The sequence below is a fragment of the Zingiber officinale genome, chromosome 4B (assembly GCF_018446385.1).
Source record: "Zingiber officinale cultivar Zhangliang chromosome 4B, Zo_v1.1, whole genome shotgun sequence".
In the NCBI taxonomy this organism is placed as follows: domain Eukaryota; kingdom Viridiplantae; phylum Streptophyta; class Magnoliopsida; order Zingiberales; family Zingiberaceae; genus Zingiber; species Zingiber officinale.
This window is the reverse complement of record NC_055993.1, coordinates 140761545-140781272: the sequence shown is the minus strand read 5'-3', so window position 1 is coordinate 140781272 and position 19728 is coordinate 140761545. Positions and strand designations below refer to the sequence as shown.

Genomic DNA, 19728 nt, shown 5'->3' with positions numbered 1-19728 from the left:
AATGTTGTATAATTTGATCGCGCTAATAATCTAATCTAGAAAATTATTTATTTATTTATTTAATAAAAATAAATAAATTATTAAATAAAATTATTTATTATTATAATATTTTTTTAAAAACAAAAACAAGATAATTAAGATAAGGGGAAACTAGTAGAGCCAAATAATAAATGAATTAGATTTTCCAACACATGTTTAATAGTTCGTCTTACAAAAACAAACTGAAAAGGAAAAAGAAATAGAAAAAGTCTGCACGCAAGCAGGCGGGTGAACATGGGAAAAAAAAAATAAAAGAATGAAATTAAAATAACGGAGACTTCGAACTATCGACGGAAGACAATGGGGAATCATCCATGGAAGACGATGATGAATCGCTGGAGTCGTAATCCGTCGAAGAAGCAGGGGAAGGCAGCGAGACAGTGATTCGTCGTAGGCGCTGCCGGAGCTCCTCCTCCTCCTCCTCCTCGGTTGATCTCCTCCTTTTCCGGCCGGTGGTGTTGCAGGACTCTCTGTCGTCGCACGCTGGAGCTTTGCCGCCGACGACACCGTAAGGAAAATCTTCCTCCGTCTCCAATCGATACTCGTAATTCTGCATAAAAAACAAATAATAAATAAATATATAGAATAATTAATCAAAGAACCATCTCATAATTAAATTATATATAATATAATATATATATATATATATAAAGAAGAAATTAATTGCAGGTAGGTAGCATTCATTCGAATGTACCGTAAACTTATCGATGATGGACCAGTTCTGTTCTTGAGTCCATTGCTTCCTCAGCCGGATCTTTGAAGGGCGAGCTCGGATCTCCCTCATTGAGTTCAAGGGCCAAACGCTAATGATCCGATTATCACCATTAATTATTACATCGACGACGTTGGCCGGCCACCACGCGTAGTCCTCGAATACCTCGACCATGTCGCCGGCTCTCCACGGGAAACGGCCGACGAAGGGGGGAGGGCGAGGGCGGATCCAGTCCCTCGGCACGAACTGCAGCCCCATCTTGGAGTCATCGTACTTGACGATGAATTGGCAGGAATTCACGACGGTGAGGAGTACGGCGCAGTGCCATGAGTAGGGAGGAATCCAGCGTGAACTGTTTCGCTGCATCACCTCCACTCTGCTCCACTTCTTCAAACTCGTCGCCATGTCGATCGATCGCCGATGGAATCGAAGGGAATGAATGAGGATTAAAGATTAATGACGATTGATTGATTGATTGCGGGCAAGTTTGATTCGTGCAGGTCCTTAAATAGTTAATTTCAATCCCTAACTGTTCAGTTCTACACTTTCTTAACAGATTAATTAATTTCAATCGCGCTAAATTTCAAAGATTGCCGCCATTTTTTCATTATGATAATCCTACTGTGTATAATCTAATTTATAATCACCGTTATTAATTCAATCAAACTCAATTTTGACCATTTCTGACGGTATAATTAATATTTGTAGTTTTATGAGTAATTTAATATTCCAAATAATATTTATTAAAATATTAATTTACAAACAATTTAATAATCTAATCTAGTACTAATATATTTGCTTATATAGAAATATTAATTCAATGGAGTTTAGATATTAGACAAATAGCGGTAATTATTACAAATTCGTAGTTATTATTTAAAAATCTAATAAGAAAATCATAAAAACCATCCAAGTTTTTATATTGTACGGTCATACATTAGTCAAATCTTTCGATTTATATTATTAGTCTTCTAAGTTATAAAATGATGATTGAATGGTTGACTGGAGCACGAATTTTTCCTTCCTTGTGAGGCCTCCTTGCTATCCTGTGCACACGCTAATAATCTAATAGAGAGTTAGTAATAAAAAATTAAGGAAGGGGATCGTTAACAATCCCCTTCAACGCTTAAGTTAATCCCGTCTTTGACGAAGGAATGAGAAACAATAGAAAAAGGTTTTCACGCGAGAATGAAGTTCATGTGATGTAAATTACATATCTTACCAATGAAGATGATGTTAATTAGAGCCCTAGAGTCAATCATTTGATGATTGTTGTATGGACTCATTGTATCATATTTCTTATATATAAAGGCATTTGATTTTTGGTTATTATGCTTACTTGTATTGGTGCCAAATAAACTAAGTATAATAGCGTCCTTGAGTAGAAGATTCTTACCTATATCAATTGATTGGTTGAATCGATAGTGAGATAATATAGGGAACACTACTCTTAATCATTCATAATCGAGTATTAACATTCAGGAACAATGTTAATGCAATAAGACTAACATGTAGGTCAACTCGATGACTTGATCTCACAAGTCATGGATATGGAGATATCAAGTTAACACATGAGTATGCATTGGAGAATGTATACTGAATGACCCGCCATGAGAAAGTATCATGGATCATTATATGAGTGTCATATATTTTCTTATGTGACTATTAGTATGACTACTAGTTCTTAGACCTGAAGTCACTATGGTTCCCTACATAAGGAGTTATGTACTTTGGTTTCGTCAAACGTCACCCGTAACTGGGTGGAGTATAAAGGCGTTTGCTGGGTATGTAACAAATTATGCGGAGGGATGTGAGTGATGTAGATGAGATCTATCCCTCCTATATGACGGGAGTGACATCGATATTCTTGATAGAGTGAGACCACGAAGTGCATGGTCATGCCCAAATGAGTCAATATGAGATATTGAGCTCATTTGATTGAGTGAGTCTACTTGGAGTTCAAGATTTAGATTGATTAGAGGATAACACGGTCTATGTCATACATTGATAGATCTAGATGTCTAGGATAGAAGGACATTTGTCATATATTGTGAGGAGTCACAATTAGTAGTCACAAGGTGATATTGGATCTCAACATTCTTATAACTTCGGTAGTAATGATGTGTTACTAGATAACACTCATTACTTATGCTTCTAAATGGGTTTAGAAGCATTGCCAACGTTATAAGAACCTATAGGGTCACACGAGGGAACCAACGACGCAAAGGTAATAAAAAATAGACCTATTTTTAAATAAATTATTTAACATAAAAATACAGGAAGGAGAATATGTCAGTCAATTGCACGTGAGGATAAAGGACATTCTCAATGGGTTTCATACAATCGGTCATTAAATGGAGAACCGAGATTTGATAAGGTATGTTCTAAACGAGGTTTTTCGAAATGCACTATGGGCATCCATACTAACTGTAAACAAGATATCAGGATTCTTTAGCACAAGTTTGATATCTAGCACACATACTAACTGTAAACAAGACATCAGGTCAACTTACAGTTAAGTATAAAAGACTGTCTATAACACTTCTATAGTATTTTAGGTCTATAGATTTTCCATTCAGGTCACTATCTAAGGTTGTGTTATTTGTCAATATTAGTGCTTTTATTTCTTTGGTATTTCCCATTCCAATTTTTTTAAGTAATTCTTTAATGTATTTTTGTTGGTAACATAATTTTTTTCATTAGTTTGTTTAATATGTATTCCTAAAAATTAAGTTAGTTTACCTACTAGGCTCATTTCAAATTCTTGTTCCATTAAGGTTATAAAAAGTAAGTTATCTTTTGAGGAACCTGCAAAGAGTGCAATACCTTTCTTGACCTGTTTTGGTTTCTTTTGAGTTATTTTGTTCATAGAGTTCAAGCTCTCAAAACAACTCATCTAGTTTTAATTTAGATAAATTTCTCGAGATTTTACAGGCATTCACAATGGATGACCACAGTGCATTTCGAGAAAACTCGTTTAGCACAAGTTTAGGTCATTAAATGGAGCCTAGTAGGTAAACTAACTTATTTTTTAGAATTACATATTAAACAAACTAATGAAAAAAATATGTTTACCAACAAAAATACATTAAAGAATTATTTAAAAAATTAAAATGGAAACTATCAAAGAAATAAAAATACTAATGACAAATAACACAACCTTAGATAGTGACCTAAATGGAAAACCTATAGACCTAAAATACTATAGGAGTGTCATAGGCAGTCTTTTATACTTAACTGTAAATTGACCTGATATCTTGTTTACAGTTAGTATGTGTGCTAGATATTAAACTTATGCTAACTTGACCTGATATCTTTTATTTTTTATGTCTTATGCATTTATTTTTTGATATATGTCAAAGTGGGAGGATAGTGGGTTAGGTTAGAAAAATCAACTCACTTTAATTTTTTTTAATACTTTAGACATTTCATGCTTAATGCTTATTTGCATTTATTTTTCTAACTTTAATCTATGTTGTCATTACATCAAAAAAAGAGAGATTGTTGGTGCAGGTCACTAATAATCTGGTTTTGATATATGACAAATAGGTTATTGTTAGATATGACGTTTGTCTAACATATTTACCAAGTGTGCAGGAGTTTACTGATCTAAAGGACATGATATCATGCTGAAATCTAGCGAGGTCCACAAGGCCCGATAACTAGTACGAAGTCTAGATAGGTCTGCGGGACCCGATATCTGGCGAGAAGTCTAGTGGGATCCGCGGGACTTGACAACCGATCGAAGTTTAGTTGGCTTTGCGAATCTGACAATTGGCAGGAAGACTTGGTAGGTCAAAGGTAAATCAAGTGACTGCAGTTGGTAAGTGGAGGTAAGCAACTGGAGGAGAGATCCAATGAGGATGCGTTCCCCCTTAAGGGAACTATAGGCGTCGGTCCAACTTAAGTCTATTTGAAAAATTTAAGTTGAGACCTTGACAAGATCCTGATCTCGAGGAGACAAGATCTAATTACTACTACTATTTTATTATGTTGTGTTAATTCTATTTTGCAAGGTAAATATATTTTCTATTGCCTGAACTTACCTTTTTGTAAGGAAGAAGCCGCTAAAGAGAAAGAGAGTCTGGGCGCCCGGACTAGGCTCGCCCGGGTGAGTGCCACAGGCACCCAGGCGGTCCAGGTGCCCGAAGTCAGTCTAGGTATCCGAACCAAAAAATTCATCTAAAAACTTATGTGGAGTGCGCCGACTAGCAGAGCCACGTGGTCCAGGTGCCCGGAGGGGTTCTAGGCGTCTGGAATGGGCCTATATAAAGGCCTTCAACCGGGATCTTCAGAACAACAACTGTTATGACTTTCACTCTTGCTTGATGCTCCGAAAAAGCTCCTGCGACGCCGTGACGATTCTACGACAATCGACGATCAAGATTTTCTTGCCTTCTCTGTTGTCAGTAAGATTGTTTGTTAATTCTTGTACTTAACTTTTGTAATCATTCGAGTTATTAGTGGATTGTCCAACGAAAACACTTGACGAGTGCGGGCCTTGGAGTAGGAGTCGTCGAAGGATTCGAACCAAGTAAAACTTGGCTTTGTTAGCTGATCCGGTTGTAAGAACAGGGGCCCCCCATCCGGAGGAGTCAACGCCACGTGGAAGCCAAAGTAGCAGATGGCCGGGCGGAGAGGGGCGGGTTCGACCGGCCGGGCGGCTGGCCGGTGTCTAGGTGATGGTTGGTGTATCGTCGAAAGTCAGTGTTCCGGCGCTCAGCGGATAAGATCGCAGGGCCGATCGGATTTCACGCTCGGCCAAAGCCATCAGGTAGCACTGCTAACAGTCCACAAAGCACGTGAGTAAGAATCTCCCCAAGTAAAGCACCACATACGTCCGGCCGGATGTCGAGGAAGTCGGCCGACCGGACTCTCTCCAGGGAGTAAGGGCAAAAGGACAAGTGACATCTTTTTCTGACAGCGGGTATGGTCCACATGTAGGCCATACTTCAAATCTTATGACGGGGTTCCGCTGTCCCATCGAGGACATGCTTGGACTGTAGCAGTATGGGTCAGGTAAGCTCACTGACAAGTCCTTACTGGGGTATGGGCCGCTGACACGTGTACACCTCGGTAGGTGTACACTCGCTTCTCCGTTGCCATATATAAAGGCCCTCACCTTTCGCCGGAGGTACGCGTTTTAACATCTTGGAAGCCACTTTTTTCATCTGCTTGCCTGACTTGAGCGTCAGAGGGTCACCGCCGGGAACCCCTTCCCGGCCCGACTTCTGTGCAGGTTCGCCGGAGTTTCTTGCGACCAGTCGAAGATCCACGTCAGCAGCCGGGGAGCGCCACTTGCCCAGCGTCCGTTGATTCAGCATTCGGACAGGATCAATTTGGCGCCGTCTGTGGGAACGCTCCTGCATCCGAGCAGAAGCAATGGACGAGACTGGACGACAACACACGGTGACACTCTCCACGGAGGAACTCGACGCTCTGGTCGAGTTGAGGGCCGCCAAGCTTATGGAGCAAAAAAAGAAAGCAGCAGCCGAGCGGCCGGAGCAGCAAGCAACGTCCGCGTCTGGTGGCCGAGCGGAAGCACCGCAGGCCACCGTTGCATTTCATCGGGCCCTATTCCGCACCCCCGAAGCTGCAGCAACCCATAGAGATCGAGGATCTTCTTCTGATGAAAGGCCAAGATGAGAAGACAGAAAAGGGAAAGCCCCCCGAGCGGACGCATCGCCCGAGCGGATTAATCGCCAATTCTCAGAAGCCATCTTGAAGGATCCTCTGCCAAAGCACTACGTGCCCCCGACGATCGGCGAATACAATGGGACCACCGATCCGGATGATCATCTGAGTAAATTTGACAACACTGCTACCCTTCACCAATATACGGATGGGGTGAAGTGTCGAGTCTTTCTAACCACCCTCTCTGGATCGGCTCAACGATGGTTTCGGAGATTGCCGGATGGGTCCATCACAAACTTCAAGGACTTCCGAACGGCCTTCCTCCATCATTTTGCAAGCAGTCAGCGTTATCAGAAGACAAGTGTCAGCTTGTTCGCAATCAAGCAAGAGCCAAGAGAGCCGCTCAGAGCCTATATCCAGCGGTTCAACCGAGTGGCCATGGATATTCCAACGGCCACCTCGGAGACAATGATGAATGCCTTCACACAAGGCCTAGTGGATGGGGATTTCTTCCGATCGTTCATTCGCAAACCGCCCCGAGACTACGACCACATGCTACACCGGGCCAACGAATACATCAACGTAGAGGAAGCCCAAACCGCCTGGAAAAAAGAAACACCAACCGAGTGGGCTCCAATTGTCGAGCGGAAGCCGCACGCTTCCCATCCACCCAGAGGACCAAGGGCTGAAGTAATCCGCTCCCCCCCATGCAAGGTCCCACGTGCAAGAGGTAGCTGCCGCCCGGCCCAAGCCAAAGAAGAAATGGACCCCGATGTCCTGCTCCTTCCACCGAACGGATACACACAACACAAGGGATTGTCGAAGTCTTCCCTTGATTGCTCATCCCGTTCCTCGGAATGACGGTCGACGGTCTCCCTCAGTCGACAGGCGACAGAGAACTCATGAAGCCGATCGGACACAACCTGACAGGCGACAACAACAGACTCCCGATCGGCATCGCTCTCCAAGGCGGGAGAATCGGCGAATGTCTAGAGAACGGTCTCGACCGTCCGCTCGGGAAGAAGAAAATAGAAGTAATACTTCTCGAGGCGAGATCAACATTATAGCTGGTGGTCCGACCGGAGGAGATTCCAACCGAGCAAGGAAAGCAAGCGTCCGGCAGCTCCAGATCCATGCGGTCGGCTGCAGCCAGGAACGGGCGAGCGGACTAGAAATTAGTTTCGGACCCCGGGACTTGGAAGGAGTGGAAGTCTCCCATGACGACACCCTTCTCATCAAAGTGGTAATAGCCAACTATACTATTCACCGTGTTTTTATTGACACAGGGAGCTCGGTCAATATCATATTCAAGAAAGCATTCGATCAACTACAAATTGATCGAGCCGAGCTGCTGCCCATGATAACCCCCCTTTACGGGTTTACGGGCAATGAAATTCAGCCGGTCGGACAGATTCGTCTGGCCATATCGCTGGGAGAGGAGCCGCTCAAGAGGACGCAGACAGCAAACTTCGTGGTGGTCGACTTTCCATCGTCATATAACGTCATTTTGGGACGACCGGCGCTCAGCGAGTTCCGAGCGGTCGTCTCCACCTTCCACCAGAAGATCAAGTTCCCCGTCGAAGACAAAGTGGGAGAAGTACGAGGGGATCAACTGGCAGCTCAGCGATGCTACATCGAGATGGTCAGAGCAGAAGCCAATTCCGCTCGGAAGACGCCCCGGATCGAGGTAAACGCCATCACTGAAAAGCCTCCATCTTTAGTTTACGAAGAAAAAGAGGAAGTGCAGATACACCCGACCCGATCGGAGGCCACGACCTTCATCGCATCCGATCTGAAGGCGAATCAGAAAGAGGAGGTGATCCAATGTCTCCGAGGAAACCATGATGTATTCGTCTGGTCGACACATGAACTACCCGGAATTTCACCAAGTATAGCACAGCATGAGCTCCACGTCCGACCTGACGCTCGGCCCGTGAAGCAAAGAAAAAGGGACTTCAGCGCCGAGCAGAATGTCATCATCCGGGCGGAAGTTGAGAAGCTTCTGGAGGCCGGCCATATACGCGAGGTGCAGTTCCCGAGCTGGTTGGCTAACGTAGTATTAGTCTCCAAGCTAGGCAACAAGTGGAGAGTGTGCATAGATTTTCGGGATCTCAACAAAGCTTGCCCAAAAGATTTTTATCCTATGCCTCGGATAGATCAGTTGGTGGACTCTACGGCCGGCTGCGAATTAATATGTGTGCTTGACGCTTACCAAGGCTATCATCAAGTGCCGCTCGCTCGGGAAGATCAAGAAAAAGTTAGCTTCATTACAGCCGACGACACCTATTGCTATAAGGTGATGCCGTTCGGAAAGAAGAACGCGGGAGCCACTTACCAACGCCTGATGAACAAAGTATTCAAGGAGCAGACCGGGCGAAATCTGGAAGTATACGTGGACGACATTCTCATCAAGTCCGTCCGAGCGGCCGATCTCTTGGAAGACATGCAGGAGACTTTCTGAACGCTAAGAAGGTATGACGTTAAACTAAATCCCCAGAAGTGTCTATTCGGAGCAAAAGGAGGACGCTTCTTAGGTTACATAGTGACCGAGCGGGGTATTGAAGCAAATCCCAGCAAGGTGAAAGCTCTACAAGACATGCCGCCTCCAAGAAATCTGAGGGAAGTGCAGCGTTTGACCGGTCGGATAACTGCCCTGTCTAGGTTTATCTCCAAAACCGCCGACCGGAGCCTGCCTTTCTTCAAAATCTTGCGCAAAGCCGCCAAGTTTCACTGGGACGAAGAATGCGATCGGGCGTTCGAAGATTTGAAGACGTATTTGAACTCCCTCCCGGTACTAGCCAAGCCTGTTACGGGTGAGCCGCTCTGCATCTACTTATCTTCTACTGAACAAGCCGTCGGCTCAACATTAGTAAGGCCGAGCGGAGAAGAGCCAGTGTATTTTCTGAGCCATATTTTAAAAGATGCTGAATCTCGCTACACCGGGCTCGAGAAACTTGCTTTCGCTTTGGTCCTTGCTGCTCGGCGCCTCCGTCCTTATTTCTTGGCTCATACTATCATCGTCCGGACGAATAGTCCATTGGGAAGAGTGCTGTTGAATCCCGAAGCGTCCGGACGGCTTATCAAATGGACAACGGAGTTGAGCGAGTTCGACATTCAATACCAGCCCCGGTCGGCGATAAAAGCGCAGTCCTTAGCGGATTTCGTCACCGAGGTACAAAGGCCAGAGCCCTAAGCCGTGTGGAAGGTATTTGTAGACGGATCGTCCACTCGGCTCGGGAGCGATATTGGTGTATTATTGTTGTCTCCCCAAGAAGAGAAGATGCACTTATCCGTCCGGCTGGATTATAGAGCTACGAATAATGAGGCAGAGTATGAAGCCCTTATAGCTGGCTTACAGGCCGCCCGGCATGTAGGGGTCGGACGGGTAACGCTCCATTCAGACTCCCAATTGGCCGCTCAACAGCTGACAGGTACTTTTGAAATCAACAATGCTCGGCTCAAGCTTTACGCTCAAGCCTTCGAGAAACTCAAGGCCGACTTCAAAGAAGTTATTATCCAGAAGATACCCCGAGCGGAGAATCAAACGGCTGATGAGTTAGCCAAACTTGCAAGCTCAATAACGCCGATCGCCATCCAGCAGCCAATGGAACAAGTATCTTTGGTGGCACACGTCGACCGGATGGAGGGCCTCACATCTCCGAGCGACTGGCGGACACCCATCATGGAGTTTCTCCGCTCGGGTGCTACATCGTCCGATCGGGATGAGGCCCAGCTACTGAGGAGGAGAGCCGGTCGATTCACACTTATTGGAGATCAACTCTACAAGAAGGCTTTCTCCCGCCCGTTATTGAAATGCGTGAGCCCGGAAGACGCGGCGTACATCCTCCAAGAAGTGCATCAAGGATCCTGCGGTGGGCATCCGGGCGGACGATCGCTGGCCAAGAAAATCCTGTTGGCCGGATATTTCTGGCCAACTTTACAAACAGACGCCGCTCGGACCGTCACGACGTGCCTTTCTTGCCAAAGGTATCATAATTTCTCTCACCGACCGGCGGAAGAAATGAAGGCCGCCACCGTCTCTTGTCCATTCGATCAATGGGGAATGGATATCGTGGGTCTGTTTCCTATGGCAACCGGACAGCGGAAATTTTTATTGGTGGCGGTTGATTACTTCTCCAAGTGGGTGGAGGCCGAGCCATTAGCCAAGATCACCGAGCAGATGGTCAAGAAATTTATTTGGCAGAACATCATCTGTCGGTTCGGCATCCCTCGTCGACTTATTTCCGACAACGGGCGGCAGTTCACAGGAAAATTGCTCGAAGATTGGTGCAAAAACTTCGGCATTGAACAACACTTCACCTCCGTGGCGTACCCCCAAAGCAATGGTCAAGCCGAAGCAGCCAATCGGGAAATTCTTCGTATTCTGCACGCTCGGCTCGACCATTTGGGAGGAAGTTGGGTGGATGAAGTGGCGGGCGTCTTATGGGCCATCCGAACGACTCCAAAGGAAGGAACGGGCGTCACGCCTTTCCATCTGGTGTACGGCGGCGAAGCGATGATTCCTGTTGAAGTCGGCGTCGAGTCCGCTCGGATCCAAAATTATAATGAAGGCAACGCCGAGCGGAGGAACATGGAGCTAGATTTGGTTGAAGAGGAGCGAGCTAAGGCGTCCGTCCGGCTGATGGCGTACCGGCAACGTATGAAGCAAAACTACAATAGGCGCGTGATCCCCAGATCGTTCCAGGTCGGCGACCTTGTCTGGAAGAAAGTCAAGCCGGCCGGCGATGTCGGCAAGCTGGAAGCTCCCTGGGCGGGCCCCTTCAAGGTTATCGAAAAGCTCCACTCGGGCGCTTACTATTTGGAGGATGAAGACGGACGTCAGCTGGATCGGCCATGGAGTGCGAATCATCTCCAGTCTTATCGTGCCGGATGAAAGGTGCACTGGTGTAACTCATTTGTGTATACTCTAGTCGCCCATGTCCTTGTAATGCAGGAAGCAGAAATAAATTAAAAGGATGGCTAGCGTGTTTGCCGAGCGGCAGTGTCAAAATTAGCCTTAATGGCTGTCGAGCTCCGACGTTAAATATCGAGAGACGAGCCGGCGTCTATAAACCCTCCGAGCGGAAGACCGTCGAGCTCCGACGTTAAATATCGAGAGACTAAACCCTCCGAGCGGAAGACCGTCGAGCTCCGACGTTAAATATCGAGAGACGAGCCGGCGTCTATAAACCCTCCGAGCGGAAGACCGTCGAGCTCCGACGTTAAAGATCGAGAGACGAGCCGGCGTCTATAAACCTTCCGAGCGGAAGACCGTCGAGCTCCGACGTTAAATATCGAGAGACGAGCCGGCGTCTATAAATCATCCGAGCGGAAGATGCCCATAAAAGGGATGCAGTTGCCCCAGAAACTCGCCTTCAATATTGTTAGCGCGTCTCTATGGTCCGCTCGGCCCAGCACTCAAGGGTACTTGCTAGGATCTAGCGAGCAATTTCTGCGATCAGAGCTGAATATTAAGCAATCGAAATGTTACATATTTAGCCGAGCGGAAGGGCGAGAAGACAACATACATATTCACTAGCAAAGAGACAATACGTGAAAGAAAAATATTGCATTAAGATTAGAACTCAAAGCCGAGCGGCCTAAGTACAAAAAAGGTCATTTTTTGGCCTAGCGACCCAACTACACCTACAGACGTCTACTCAATAAAATCATAGAGGTCCCTGGGAATGTTGCTCAGAAGCGCCACTTGATCGCCGGCCGGAATATTAGTAGACTCCGGAAGAAGACCCTTAGACTTCAGATAAGTGGTGGTGGCGGTTATAGCCAAGTCGAAGGCTGTGTACATCCGCTCGCATATTTTCTCCGAGAATTCAGGCGAGCAGATGTAGCTCTGTCTTAAGGCAGCGAGGCGACTCGGCTCGGCATCTTGATATTCTTTGAAAGCCGCCTGAGAGCCAGTAAGGGCCTCATTCAGATTCTGAAGCTTGGACGCGTCGGCCGAGCGGCCCGCCTTCTCCCTGTCGAGCTGCTCTGTCAACTCCTTTATCTTCAGCTCCAGGCCCTGAGCCTCCACGTTCTTTTTCTCCAGATCAGAGATAGCCGTATTTTTCCGAGTGGTGGCCAAGGTTATTTTTGTGTCGAGCGACTTGACTTGTCGCTCGGACTCAGCCAAAGCATGGGCCTGATCGGTCGTCTTTTTTTGCTCGGCCGCCAACAAAGCTTGAGCTTTCTTCAGCTCCTTTTGCAGCTCGGCATACGAAGGGCCTTGAGAGCCGGACGGACCGCTAGCCGCCTTCAGCTGCCTCAACTCCTCGTCCACCATGGCTAGGCGGTTGGAGACTGCGATCTCCTCCACCCATCTCTGGCAAAAGAAAATTGTCAGTAGCCGATCGGAAATATGCAGGCAAAACTTCAGAGAAAACGAACTTACCCCCGTGGCCTCCTGCATGTGGCTATTGGCCAGGTTGCGGAGGGGGATCAGCGTGACGCGCTCCCGAGCGTCGGCCCACATCTCGGCTAGGGGCCCCTTCAAGGTGATGGTGTGCTCGGGCACGGTCGGGCGGTCGGCCTCGGGCAGCAACTCTTCAGTCGGGAGATGAAGAGAGACTCGTATAGTGCGGCCGTAGCCGGGGATCGTCCGACCGGCGGTGGGAAGGGGATCAGAAGCCGGCGTAGAAAACTGGGAATGAATGGTTGAACGTTGGACGGAATGACGAGCGGGCGGAAGGGTGCTCATCGGAGTAGCCTCAATTGGAGCAGCCGGCTCGTCCCATTCAGAAGGCGTCCGGTCGGACGAAATGACTTCGACCTCTGGCGCCTTGCCCCGAGCAGTCGCAATGACCCGCTCGGATGGTTGGACCGCGGAGGTAGCCGACCGCAGGGGAGTCTCCACTCGGCGTCGCTTTTGTACAGGTGGCTCTCCCTCCCGAGCGGAACCTTCCTCGGGGACAGTTGGTTCCCCAGTGGGAGTGGCTACGCTCGCCACGTTCTGTTGAGAAGCCGAAACAGTTGACTCAGCCTGAGTCCCGCTTTCTCCTTCATGGGATCCGACCGGCTGGATACCGAGCGCTTCCATTTCTTTGGCCGCCGCGGCTTCCAGAGCCGCCGCCTTTCTCTTCAAAACGCCGGCCATCACCGAATCCATGACGATGTCCGTTGCGAAGGAAAGAAAAGAAATCAGTTAGCAATCAAAGCAAACACCAAAGTAAAATTCTTACCGAAGCCGGTCGGAAGAGGAGTCCGTATGGGACTGATTAACCCGATTTTGTCATGATTTGGGTATCAAATAATTTCACCGAACTCCTTTCTACACTAATGCAGTATAGGATGACTCGGATCGTCTCTCTCAAGGAATGTAAACAGTAGGATGATAGTCTTAGGATCAATTATTGTTGGCTTGGGTTTTCTAGACAAATTGGGATTTAAGAAATGACTTATGAACAAATAGAAGAAATAAGAACCAAAATTTATGCTACATTTGCAAATTCAATTCATGGAAAGTAACAAGAAAAGAATCTACTAATCTAAACTACTGCATTGAAAGAAATAATAACCAAGAATAGCCTATTGCAACCATTAAGCAAACCTAAATTGTTTAGACATCAAGAACATTACTCTTAACCGAAGGTTTCAAAGCAATAGCAAGAGAATTTGAATCAACTATGCATTGATCAACTACAACAACTAAAATTCAAACAGAGATAAAAAAACTATCATTTAGAGGATTAACACTAATCAAATTAGAGAAACCCTAGCTTGGGTTCGGTCTACATCAGATGAAGAACTCGGCGTTGAAGACAAACAAAGTAACTCAGCTGGAAATGGATCAAGATCAGAGAAAAGGAAGAATCAAACGCTTTCGATGGTTCAGATGGGTGCGGAACTTCAGGAAAGGAAGATCGCCGGCCGGAAGACAAAAGAATCGGCTGAAACCACAGAATCCTTCACCTTCGCTGCTTCTTCCTTCTCCATGAAGTCGCGGCAATGATTGGAGTCAGATTTGGAAAAGAAGTATGAAGTGGCATCGCCGATTGCTGATGGATGGATCTCAGTTGGAGGAAGGGATGCCCTTGACCTCTCCTAGCCGCCGGCGGTGGAATGGGTTGAGGAAGGAGATCGCCGGTGCAGATCGCTCCTCTGTTCTTGACGCTCAGTCCTGTAGCAGTTGACGAACGAACTGTAGCTTCTCTTGTGATTTAAATCAGATCTCAGATCTATGATAAACGGCTGTGATTCTTCCGGATCGATCCAAAGGTGGATATTGCTCCAAATCTGATCCAAATCTTCAGATCTTGATCACTGGTTATGATCTACTTCCCCTTTGCTTGGATGGATCAGATTCTTCACGGATCTGTCAGATCTCTCTTAATCTTGAACGAACGGTTCATGTGGCTTCAAAGCTTGATCTTCCCATTCAAGCTTGGATTTGAGTTCAATCTGGTTTGATCAACCTCGGATCCATGATCCCTTGATGCCTACAAAGATTATATCCAAATATTAGTATCAAATACCACAAATATGATATAATTTGTAATTAAGTCCACAAATGACTCTAACTCATGAAACATGGTGTAAACATGACTTTAACATATGAGAAGATTAAAAAGTATGCTTATATGGATCAAAATGTCATAACAAAATGATAGTTATCAAATTCCCCCACACTTATTCTTGCACGTCCCGAGCAAGCAAACAAAACAAAGAAACAACTAGAATTCATCTCCCTAACATTTTCCTAGCAATACCTAGAAGATGGTAAAAGGAATTTAACTAAGACTATCTAAAGATCACAAACAATCATGAATTCAATCCCTACAATAATCAGTAAGTATGGTAGTTCAATCCAATTGAAAAATTAAACAAGATGCAATCTCACAAGATATTTACCTATTCTAGCTCTCACACTCAAAATTGCATATAAATGGAGCTCACTCAATGTCACTCACAACATTTCACTACCATAAGCTTGCTTATTTTCTAATTCTCCACCACTATAAAACATAGCATACATGAATCAAAAGGATTTTATCAACAAAAATTGAAATGGAAACAAAAAGAAACAATGAAAGTGAATGAAATGGCAAAAGAAAAGAATTCAATGAAGCAAATGAGAAGATGAGAGTATTAGAGGAATATACTTGATGAGTTGACCATTTTGATGTGAGAGGAGATGAATACCATTTATTTTTATCAATTCAAAAGACCAAGCTAACCTCCCCTTCAATTTGATGGCAAACCGAAATTCTTGATACTCTATCTTCACAATTGATACACTCTTAATTTGCCAATTTTTTTCTTCACTGTTTTGACACTCAATTCCATCACTTTGAAAGCTACACAATCTCACATTAGCTAATAGAAATAGTTCCTTTCCCCCACACTTAAAACATTGTCCGTCTCGGACAATGAAACACATCACACATTCAAAATTTGATACTTTCCTTGTCATTTCCTTTGTCTTCCTTCATTCTGCAGATTTTATCATGCATTAAATCCCAGATTCAGCATTGCCATTTTTAAATTCCAACCTCCTAAGCACTTTCAGTTGGAATTAAATTTCGAACAATCATTTTTGACTTCAAAAGATTATAAATTCTGACTTCAGAACAATACAGCAACTTCCTGCTCATTGATCAGGAAATCCAAAAGTTTGGAGTGGACTTAATAAAAACTAGGCATTATTAGAAATTAAATCCACTAAAACTACATGCCCTGTGCCATGGAAATCTTCATACAAAGAATTTCAGAAATGGTTGGCACATAACACATGTAAATTCTTGCTCCTGATCAGAACAGAATTCATGCTTTTCAACTTCAGAAATTCTGAATTTTTCTTCTCTGATTTCACTTCCTTTTCACTACACTCTTCATTGACCCAATTGGCAAATAAACTCATGATGTATTAGTAGAAAACCAACTTTGATTCAATGCAGCAATAACAGCCAATTAGCTTAGAATTCTCAGTTTGTTTCAGCAGCATAGCCCAGAATCACCAGGAAATCAGCATGCAGATTGTAATTTGGCAGTGCATAGATCAAGAACTTCACTTGGACTTTTATTGCTTCGAAACTGCAAATGAGAACTTGACACTTACTATCAATGATACATTTTTCTCAGTTTCCTTACTGCTGAATAATCCAGCAAAATCTGAGTTTCAAGATATCAACTATGCATTCACAGATTTGCAGAATTCAATTCTGTATTGCTGGCAAACTCCTTTCCCTTCCTTCTAACTTAGCTCTTACAAAAGCCAACAGGATTCCTTGATACCAACATGATACAAAGAAATGTAAATTTTCACCAATTATCTGAAATTCAGCAAGCTTATGAACTCCTATTAACCAAGAACATTTGGCACAAAATATGTCAATGCTAAAGTAGCTCCAGCTTAAGTTGTGAGGATTTCAGATCTCGAGTTTGTAGCTTGTTGCAGATTAGAAGCTTGCTCTTGCAACAGAATGGAAAAAATTATGAAATTCTTTTGATACCCACCTACTCTTGAATTTCTGCATTTCCTAAGCATTCTGCTCTCTTCTCTTAATGTTGCTTCTGCCTACTCATGAAATTCCACCAAGCTACTGATTACTTTAGATGTGCAGTACCCAATGCAGCTCATCAGTTCGGAAATATTGCTTATGAAGCTTCATTGAATTCAAATTCCAGTTCAGAATCTGATAATCTGCAGGAATGCAGCAAGGTACAGATTTCAACCTTTTCTACATAATTTCTTGACATTGTATCAACTTGTAATCATTTAGCCACTAAAAATTTCCATTCCTTTCCATCTAACTTTTAAAGATATTTATCAATTCATATTCGAAAGATTTTCAGGTTTAAACAGCTCTAGTTTGTTACAGTTTAGTTCCCAAATTGGCACGGAAAGGATATATTCTTCTGCAGCATTTTAGATTTCCTGAATTTCTGCACTCATCTTCAATCAATGCCAACTCTTAGTTTTAATTCAGTTTCAATGTTCAGGTCAAGAAATAAGTCCAGAAATACAGCTGCTTCAGAATTCTGGATTAAGTTTCAATCTTCATACTTGGAATTTAAGGTAATCTCAAATGGTTAATAGAGAGTTAAACTTAAGAAGAGTTTTCATTTAGCTCTAAAATGATAAAAATTGGAATTTCAAAGTGTTGCTGGTCATAATCAGTTTGATGTTCTAACTTTGAATTCAAATGTTTCACTTCAATTTCAAAGATAAGATTAATGATCCCCAAACTATGCCAAGCAGAACTCACCCTAACATAGGAAAGTATTCCTTATTAGCAACTAACATGCCAAAATAGCAAATTCTTGTACATTTCAGAATTTAAATTTCAAAATTTGAAACTTAAAAGACTATGTATCAATATTCTTTATCATGCAGTAAATCACTTCAAAATTGCTTCCATCCTCTAATAACAGCACTGAATTCCAGTGTTCCTGTAAAATCTGCAGTGAATTCTCTGTTATTCAGATTACTTTTTAGCAATTCGTTTTCATTCACCTTCATTCAGCTACGACCTTTTAATCTCAGACATTATGAAGAATTTTGCAGGAGCTGTGATCATCCAGAATCTGCCATAGAATTTGGCACACAATAGATCAAGTTGCTACTTCAATTTCATAATTGATCTTTAATGCAATGAGTTGTAGTTTCTGCAGAGAACCATTGTTGGTCAATCCGTTGTAACAGAATTCAACAAAAATCAAATCCAGTACTTATATTCCTTGGAAATCACATGCAGTTCTACAAACAGAATTTGTAGCAATCCAGCAGCTACTTCTTGTTGATACATTCATTGAACAATTTATTGCCTATTAACTGATTTCTGAACTCATTGAAATTAATTATTAAATGTAACCATCTCAGTTGCAAACAATCCAAGATGATTCACCAATTTCAGTACTTCAATTCTGCTAATTTGTTTCTTCAGCAGCTACACACAAAGATAAAGATCACTATTGCCAAAATATGCAAATTCAGGAAATTTCAGCTTATATCATGGTGAATTCAGCTTAACAAAAATTTCCCTTATAAGATATCTGATTCCAGCACTGGAGTGGAGCTAAACAATTTTCCAAACTTAACATCCATCATAGTTGCTTGCTCGAATTATGATCAATTAAAAGGTCCATTATAGTTGCATCATAGTTGCATCATAGTTGCAATTCATGATACCACTGATCATTAAAAGGTCCATTGATCATCAACTATATTAAGAACTCAGCACATAACAATTCCTCAAATTTTCAGTATGTAATGCATTCCAATTCCAGGTAATGGATATTTCCATTATCTATCAAATATGACTCATTAGTATAAGGCTTGACTATTAAAATCATACTGTGCAGAAACCAAACAACCCAACATTTTAATCAAGTAACTAGATTTCACAATTCAACTTTTCCAAACAATTTGTAATAGGTAACCTCCATAAACCTCCAGCGTATTCCATCCTCCCCCACACTTATCCTTTGTCCATATCTTGGTCAAACTAACTTATCAAGCAATTAATCCAAAATTCACAATGAAAGAATGACAAGCAAAAATGATCAAGGGTTAAAATTTAGATAAGAATATTTTAAGAACTTTGTGGAGAAAGGAATTGAAAATTATGAGAGAACAAGAATGACAAATATCCTTCATTTCCATGCACACAAATGCTATTGTGACTTTGAAAAGAAACTAAGCAAGTTCTAGAGTTTCACTTGTTGCAAGCGCATGTCACACAAAGATATAATAGAGATTAGGCTTAAAGTGAACCTCACTAGGTATTTTCATGCAAACATGCTCAATTAATCAAAATAGAATCCACTACCATTTTAACCAAAATCATGTAAGTAGAGTATCCAATCATGTCCCATGATCTAAAATTGATGATCAAATTAAAAAGACTTTTACCATCTTAAAAGTATTACTAAACAATTGCATGGAAAAATTTATTCAAATGAAATGCTATGTATACCAAACAACATGTAAAGTATAGAAGCAAAATGCAAATGTAAAGTATGAAACTAATGAAAAATATAAAGCAAAAATAAAAACAAGGAACAAACTTCCCTTTATTCCGGGTGGTTGCAAACGATTTAGGAGTAAAATCCATGCCGGTATTGGAATGGTCCTTCCCGGTGGTTGGAGTCGATTGAGCTGCAAAATCCAAGTTGGAAGTGGAATGTTATGCTTTGAAATTAAAATCTCTCCTTCCACCATATGCTCTTTGAAAATTTGCCCCGGCGGTTGAAGACGGTTCAATTTAAGCATCCACTCCGGTAGCCTATAAAGATGGAAGGTAGACATCCCTCGCAAGCATATAAGGTAAGAAAAAGATGTAACAAAATTAGTCCCTATAAAGCATGTGTCAAGAAATGCATCACATCCAATAAAATCAATTAAT

General features: G+C 43.1%; 1 protein-coding gene across 1 annotated transcript; it reads right to left on the bottom strand.

Annotated features, from left to right (window-relative positions):
* Positions 1-301: 301 nt before the first annotated feature.
* LOC121978783 lies at positions 302-1156 on the bottom strand. Its single transcript, XM_042531079.1, has 2 exons — positions 734-1156; positions 302-589 (listed from the first exon to the last, which is right to left on the bottom strand). The coding sequence occupies exons 1-2, from the start codon at positions 1154-1156 to the stop codon at positions 302-304; spliced, it is 711 nt and encodes a 236-aa protein (XP_042387013.1).
* Between the last annotated feature and the right edge of the window lie 18572 nt (positions 1157-19728).

Coding starts and splice junctions, on each gene's coding strand:
- LOC121978783 (XM_042531079.1), bottom strand. CDS start 1,156: ATGGCGACGAGTTTGAAGAAGTGGAGCAGAGTGGAGGTGATGCAGCGA. Junction 590..733: donor CCATCATCGATAAGTTTACG/GTACATTCGAAT, acceptor TTTTTTATGCAG/AATTACGAGTATCGATTGGA.